Genomic DNA, 8,332 nt, shown 5'->3' with positions numbered 1-8,332 from the left:
ATATTATTTGATGGTCATTCAGAATGTCAAGGCATTGAAACAAAGCACTAGTCTTAGGAATGTACTATAGGATTTCTTTGTCCCATGTTTAACTTAGATGTGCACATGACCCCTACTACCACATTGAAATTCTACACCATTCACAACCAAGATCACTGACACTTACAGCAGCACAATGAACAAGTCTCTAGATGGGACTGTTATCATTGTGATTACACAGCAACCACTGACAAACAATCCTGTCCATTGTAAACATTCTTATATAAACATTTGTAAGTTATTTTCATATTAATGTGGTCATACAACTGTAACAAAACTCATTTGTGATAAAGTTGTACATTTTTACCGTTAAGCAAAGTGCATGGGGTTACAATTTCTTTTTTAAAGCAGCCAAAGTGTACATATGTGTACATATAGTATCAAAACATTAACTGTCAGTTTAACTCACAAAAACTCTAGAAGGATCCAGAAATGTCAGCAACGGTAACTGGATTTAAAAAAAACAAAAAAAAAAACATACTCTAATGCAGTGAAAATCTTAGTAATCTATGAAATTTCACATTACTGCATATTTTAGACTTGACACTCATAATTACCATCAGCTAAATGCTTCAATATTTGCGAAGTGTTCTGATTAACAAGTGGTAAATTGAACTGGTGATAGAATGGCATTTGGACAGTTTGGTTTGATTCAGTCCCATTTTTTTTCTCTCGGTTTTGAATCATCCAGGTGTATAATCCATTAAGTTTCACCACCTTCTGGAACCCCTCTTTTCTGTGTTGCCATTCAGCGAACTCAGTCTATATTCTATGAGGTAAAGAATTTAAAAGAGACACGTTTAGGGAGCATCATAACAGGAAGAGTAAAATGTCAAAAGATATGTCATAGAATTTCAATATGTCAAGAGGAATGAATAATGTAATCTATTGCAAGTGTAGCTGTACATCAGTTTTGTCTAATCTCAACAGGTTAATCTAAAAGGCTGCAATTATGGCATTGCAGAGTTAGTAAAATATACATTATTTATCAAAGCTGTCATACAAATATACATAATGGAAGACTGACAGAAATATAGTTTTCGTAATACTCAGCAGGAGGCTTGTGATTGGCTGGATCAGCTTTTCATTTACAGTTAGCCTAACAGTCTGCATGAATGTGTCTATCCATAAAAGGATACGCTCATTTCCTTTTTTGTCACGGATGTCTCTTTTAGATCCACCAGCAGAGTATCACAGCTCACCCATATCAACTCACATGGTCACTATTCTAAATGTAACATTAAGGCAACACTGACTCCCACAATGACTCCCACAAAGGAAAGTATCACGGTAATGCTGTTTATCAGTAAAAGTAAAACAAACAAATAAAACAAATGTTTGTATTTAGATTTGTGTTTATATCAATCTAGCAATCCCAAAACTCACTTTAATTTCTCCAGTCTGAAATCTGGATGCTCTTGCAAAGAAGAGAGAAGTTTCTTTCCACCATCTGTATGCTGATTCAAATGAAGATCCAGCTCTCTCAAGTGTGAGGGGTTTGACTGCAGAGCCCGGGCCAGGGATGCACAACTTTCATCACTGACACCACAGGAGGACAGCCTAAAAAAAAATGAAGTACAATATTTTTGAGAGATATGTAGAGTGCTGTTTTATGTCAACTCCTGTGTCAAATATACAATCTGAGTGTCTCAAAATTTGCACAAACCATATGTATTTAAGAATAAGTAAAGGTTAGAAAAGAAAAGCTTCATTCAGCATTGCATGTCTTCAGTAAAGACCAAAAACTGTGTCTGGCTTGACTGTTGTTCAGGCAGTTGACCAAAAAATAGATGTGCACTTAATCAGCTGAGCTTTATTTTTAATTAGTGTGGTGCAAATTCAAATAACAGCTCTTCTATGTATATCGTTTGTAATAAAACAGATTCAAGTCCAATTTCTAGTGTTCTACAGCTTTCTGTCACATTATTTTCAGTGAAAAACAAACTGCAGCATCAGTGTTTGAAATAGGCATGTTCACCAAACTACTAAACTGACCACTGTAAGGACCAGCAGGGAAAATACAGTAGATGAAAGGAAATATTCAACATTTGACAAAAGACATGTGAGTGTAGGAAGAACTTACCTCAGTTTCTCTAGTTTACAGCTTGATTCTTTCAGAAGAGCAGAGAACCGTTTCACTCCTAAGTCTCCTACTCTATTCATGTTCATATTTAGCTCTCTCAGGTGAAAGGGGTTTGACATCAGAGCTGAAGCCAGAGCAGCAAAACCTTCCTCTCTGATACCACACCCTGACAGACTGTGAAGGAAAACAGAAAAGCCTCACTGTTTTGTCCCTAATGAATAATAAGTACTTTGACATATCAAAAAAAAAGAAATGCTTCCCTTAAATGTAATAGTTCTACTTTCCATTTTATTGCGAATTTCCTCAACTAGAACTTGCAGAAAAAATTATGAAAACCTGTAATTAGATACGATTTTTTTATTCAGCACAACACATGGTGCAACGAATAATCAGTATGTAATGATCTAATTGAATCATTATTATATGAAAGAACCTACTCTGCTAAATGTAATAAAATCAGGAAAGTGTACAAGAATACCAGCAACTCTTGCTACACAAAAATTGTGATTATTCATGCATAATTACTATGGTAAACAAAGCTCATTTTCAGTGTACAAAAGGTTCATACTTCAGTATCTCCAATTTACAGCAGGGACTCTTCAGTCCAGCAGTGAGCCGATCCACTCCAATATCCTGTAAGTCATTTTTTTCCAGATCCAACTCTTTCAGGTTTGAGTTTGAGTGAAAAATTGAAGCAAGAGAGCTGCAGCTTGTCTTTGTTAGCATACATCTGACGAGCCTGACATTAAAAAAAAGCAATGAAAGATCTAAACATTGCATTTACAACCTCATTTTATATGATACATAAAACCGCACAGATGTAATCAAAAGAATGGTTTCATTATTGATCTATCTGTGACCATATCTCTATCTGGTAGTACAGCTGCAGTACCTCAATTTCTCCAGTTTACAGGATGGATCTTTCAGTGTTCTAGACAGGGTCTCAATCCCTTGAGTTTGGAGATCATTGAAACTTAGGTCTAGCTCCTTTAGATGTGATGGATTGGATTTAAGGGCTGAAGCCAAAATCCTAGAGCCACATGATGTGATACCGCACTGTGAAAGACTGTGAACAGAAAAATAAAATGTTAAAGGTCAACACAACTCAACCTAATCCCACAGTGGGAAAACATGGACAGTAATTATTTGACAACTGAAACAACCCCCCCATGCCCCCACCCCCAAGAAAAAAAGAGCAAAATCTTACTTCAGTATCTCCAGTTTACAATGGGAATTCCTAAAGCCAAGAGCAAGCTTATCTAGCCCAGAATCCCCTAATGTATTTTCGCTTAGGTCAATCTTCCTCAGACATGAAGACTTTGAGCTGATCATGGAGGCCAGAGCTGCAAAACCTTTCTCTGTGAGGTTACAGGATGAAAGTCTGGGAGAAAATTCATGAAATAGGAATTAATTATTTGAAAAGTTTCCACCTTCCTTTACTTACTTTCAAATCCTATGTGAATTTTCATTTTAAGTATTCCATCATTTTTAAGCATTCAAAAGTTCCATCAGCCAACTATTTTCTAATACAGTCTTAAAAACAGCAAGAACTTACTCAGCAGTCCTACATGTTTTGACAACTGGCATTAGCTTGAGAAGACATTGCTCATAATTCTGAATGCTGTATTTTCTCAGGTCAAACTCATCAATCTCTTTCTCAGAAGTCAGTAGCACAAAGACCAAGGCTGACCACTGTACATGTGACAGCTTGACTTTCAGTAGTCTTCCTGAACTCTGATAGTTCTGGATTTCCTCCACAAGAGACTTGTCATTCAGTTCATTTAAACAGTGGAACAGATTTATGGATTTTTCAGGAGAAGAGTTCATACGGATCCTGGTTTTGATGTAGTCAATAGTTTCCTCAGTACAGAAGGAGCTACTTGCAGCTTGTGTTGGAAGACATTTCAGGAGTTGCTGATTGGCCTCCAATGAGATGCCCAGAAGGAAACGAAGGAAAAGGTCAAGATGTCCATTCTTACTTTGCAAGGCCTTATCCACTGCTTTTTTGTGTAAGTCAGAAATTGTTGAACATTTGAAATTAGCTGCAAGCCTCCCAATCCGTGGCTGGTCAAGCACATTTCTGTTGCCATTGTTGAAATCAAGATAAACATATAGAGCTGCAAGATGCTCTTGAATACTCAGATGCACAAAGCAGTACACCTTCCCATGGTATAGCCCTAGCTCCTCTCTAAAGATTTGAGTGCATAGTCCTGAATACACTGATGCGTCTTTCACATTAATGCCACATTTTCTCAGATCTTCCTCGTAGAAGATCAGATTGCCCTTTTCCAGTTGCTGAAAAGCTAGCTTTCCTAATTTGAAAATCATTTCACCATCTGGCGTTTTTCTCTCAGTATACTTTCCCTTGATTATTTTTGTCTGAATGATCAGAAAGTGTGTGTACATTTGAGTCAGAGTCGTGGGGATCTCTCCACTCTTTGCTTCAGCCAAAATTTTCTCCAGAACAGTAGCTGAAATCCAACAGAACACTGGTATGTGACACATAATGTACAGGCTTCTTAAAGACCTAAGATGAGATATTACATTCTCAGCCAGATGCTCATCACTGATTCTCTTCCTGAAGTACTCCTCTTTCTGAGGGTCATTAAACCCTCGTATCTCAGTAACCTGATCAACATGTTGAGGAGGGATTTGACTGGCTGCTGCTGGTCGGGAGGTGATCCAGATGAGAGCAGAGGGAAGCAGATTCCCCTTGATGAGGTTTGTCAGCAGCACATCCACTGAGACTGACTCTGTTACATCACTCAGACTCTTATTGTTCTGGAAATCTAAGGGTAGCCGACATTCATCAAGGCCATCAAAGATGAACAAAATTTTGTGCCTAGTGAAGAAATCAGATTCATTTATTGCCATTACAAAGCTACTGAGAAGATCCACCAAACTGCGTTTTTGATCCTTCATCAAATTCAGCTCTCTGAAAGGAAGTGGAAATATGAAGTTGATATCCTGATTGGCTTCCTCTTCAGCCCAGTCTAGAATGAACTTCTGTGCAGAGACTGTTTTTCCAATGCCTGCAACTCCTGTTGTAAGCACAGTCCTGATGGGTTTGTCTTGTCGGAGTAAGGGTTTAAATATGTCGTTGCATTTGATTGGTGTGTCCTCTGTTGCTGTTCTCCTGGATGCTGTCTCAATCTGTCTGACCTCATGTTCATTATTGACTTCTTCACTTCCACCCTCTGTGATGTAAAGTTCTGTGTAGATCTCATTGAGAAGTGTATGTTTTCCTTCCTTTGCTATGCCTTCACATAAGCATTGAAACTTTGTCTTCAAAGTAGATTTAAGTTTCCTTTGTAATTCTTCTTCAGAAAATTTAGGTTCACATCTATGAAAAGATTGGAAGGAAAGGAATGTTTAGAAGTTCGTAAACAAGCACATCCAACAGTATACTCTAACATGGATTCAGGAACCCCCCCCCCCCCCCCCCCCCCCAATAAGACAGATATTCTGTAAAAACATTGCTCTGACCTGACATTTTCTTCAGGTATTACTTAGAAGTAGGACTAGATAGTAGGTAGAAAACAACAAAAAGGTGCCATGTGCATTATGAAAGTTTCAATCAATCAATCAATCAATCAATCAATCAATCAATCAGTGAATCAATGAATTAATGAACACATACATACATACATACATACATACAAACACACATACATACATGTATTTGTAACTAACAGCTTAGTCATAACTGTTGAAAAAGCAATGTCTATAAAGTTTAATTACATATCTCTGACCCAGAAGTTTGATCATGAGGACAATCAGCAAATGATTTTGACCTAAAAGACTTTTGGTAAACCCAGTTCCCAGTCTACTTTGGTGTTATCTCAAAGGCTACTTCAGTCCCTTTTAAAGATTATGGTGTAAAAAGGAAATTCTGTTATTGTATGTCTTAACTATTATCTCAACACAATACCCCCGATGGGCCCACTTTACTTTCACTGTTAAGTGGGATTGGTCCTTTTAACAAAAAGACCATACTGAAGGAAACCCATGACAGCCCACCACGGGGCACTGTGTGTCAACTGAATATACTTGTCTGGTCCTCCATTTTAGCCATGATCCCCTTAAATGGAGCTCACACTGACCAGTTCCTTCAGTGTGAATATTCATCGACATTCTTGCTTTATTTAGGTCTAGTTTGCTTTTAAATGTAACATCATAAAATATTTATCGTTTTTTCATATCTTTTGGCTGTTCCAGGCATCAGTCAAACTGTTTATTTCTCACCAGTCTGTATCATATAGCACCAGACCACAATGACCATTTTGTTCTCCGTTTTTACACGCCTATACTTATGGAACATGAGAGCAAGCAAGCCAGTTTTCTGGAGCAAAACGCGTCATTAATTCATAGGTCTGGTCCCTTTGGATCAGAGCTATCGGGTACAAGTTCAGGCCTATGCTGAAACCAGAGTCATCCCAAAAATAAAACGCTTGTAACCTATAGAAAGAGATTATGAAAAATGAAGACTCGACTAAAGCGCGTCATTGTCACGGTTTTTCTCATGAACAATTAAGTCATGCAAAAAGTATTATCTTATTGCGTCATATCGTTGATGGTATTTTTAATAGCTTTGTATATTCCACTTATGAACTTCTTAGTGTGCAGTAAAAAAGGAAATCCAGACTTGACCTCTTTTTATGGGTCGTATCAAAAAGATTAAATTCAGCTATTGGAAAAAGTTCAAAAAGCAACACTGAAAGCCAGCACTTTAGTCCCGTGATGTTGCAGTGATGACAAAATGCTGCCCTTGTATGAATGCACACTACAAAAAAGTGGGGGAAAAATCTCATATTTCACTGTAAAAATCTTACAGGGCTTTAACTTTAATGTTTGGACGTGGATTTGAGGGTGGGACGTACTTTTGTCGAGCATCTCCCTCGGAAAGGTCTACTGACTGCTCAACGTTCTCAGATTCACAGCTGGGTACACAGAGGCCAGATGTTGCTTGGTGGATTCGGCTGCAGCACAGAAATACATATTAATTCAAATTAAAATGAAAATGAACAAATAATACCAACGAACCTTGCCCTTGGGGTCTAAAAGATCAGACGTGAAAAGGCCAACGGACAAACACTTCTGTTCCAGAGGAATTTGTGCCAATGTAGCATGTTTTTTAAAACTGTGATTGGTTGAAGCGCCTGCAATATGTACTAATCCCCCCCACCATAACACCCCGCACCTTTTAAAGAGATAAATAGAATAACAGATTATAATTTTTAATTTTAGTGTAAGAGTCAAATATGTGGAAAGTACATACAGTATGTATACCTCTGATCAGCTGCATCAGCTTTGTCAGTAAAAGTTACTGGATGTTCCATAGATGAGTCACTCTGCATGGAGGCACAGCTGGGTACAGGGGACCTCGATCTCTCCTGAAGGATACTGGCAAAACAATGGAAAGAAAAGTAAACAAACAAACAAAAAAAAACGCTTCAGTGTATTTTCAGAATGAGTGCTTACGCTCCATTGTGGCGCTAGAATCTGTGAAGAATGATGACCTCTGTTCAGGGGGCTTGTCTCTCTCTTGAAGTTTCGGAGGGTTGTCCATTGACCAGGCGCTCTTGACTGAAACACAGCTGGGTGCAGGAGACTCCGATCGCTCCTGATGGACTGGGCTGCAAAGCAGGAACAAATTTAATCAACCAATTATTTAATTTATGAATTAATTATTAATTCATAACTATTTATTTATGTATTTATTTCTTTAAGATTTTGATTCTTAGAGGTTAATAAATGTACGTACAACATCAACAGATGTATGAAAAACGAAATTCTCGACTTAAGGGCAGCGTACCTCGAATCATTTTGGGAGCTGCTTTCACACAGTTTAGGTGGGTTATCCATGGACCAGTCACTGACCATGGACACACAGCTGGGCACAGGAGAGACTGATCTCTCCTTATAGTCTCTGTCAAGTTCATAAACCAAGACCAAAAGTCCCCCGAGTTATATTTTCATCGTATATGTGTGTGAACTCTAGAGTGTTAAAGCAGCTTTGTTTAAAAGTGCTCAGGTGATAATACAATTCTCCTCTTAAAGGAGTGTGTGCATTACGACTAAATCAGTCAGTCCTCAGGGACATACAGCTACGAACAGGCAAGTCTGATCTCTCCTGCTCAGATAGGCTTTGGTAAAACAAAACGGACATGGATAGCAACTGAGAGTAAATGGTGGTGGGTAAATGTTTTA

General features: G+C 38.1%; 1 protein-coding gene across 1 annotated transcript; it reads right to left on the bottom strand.

Annotated features, from left to right (window-relative positions):
- Nucleotides 1–589: 589 nt before the first annotated feature.
- Nucleotides 590–8,007, bottom strand: LOC115815757 (protein NLRC3). Its single transcript, XM_030778757.1, has 11 exons — nucleotides 7,938–8,007; nucleotides 7,642–7,758; nucleotides 7,412–7,525; nucleotides 7,003–7,101; nucleotides 3,678–5,465; nucleotides 3,330–3,503; nucleotides 3,015–3,188; nucleotides 2,691–2,861; nucleotides 2,123–2,296; nucleotides 1,426–1,599; nucleotides 590–808 (listed from the first exon to the last, which is right to left on the bottom strand). The coding sequence occupies exons 1-11, from the start codon at nucleotides 8,003–8,005 to the stop codon at nucleotides 802–804; spliced, it is 3,060 nt and encodes a 1,019-aa protein (XP_030634617.1). The 5' UTR covers nucleotides 8,006–8,007; the 3' UTR covers nucleotides 590–801.
- Nucleotides 8,008–8,332: the final 325 nt, after the last annotated feature.

This window comes from Chanos chanos, chromosome 6, assembly GCF_902362185.1.
Source record: "Chanos chanos chromosome 6, fChaCha1.1, whole genome shotgun sequence".
Taxonomy (NCBI): Eukaryota; Metazoa; Chordata; class Actinopteri; order Gonorynchiformes; family Chanidae; genus Chanos; species Chanos chanos.
The sequence above is the reverse complement of the archived record's forward strand: the minus strand, read 5'-3'. Positions and strand labels throughout refer to the sequence as shown.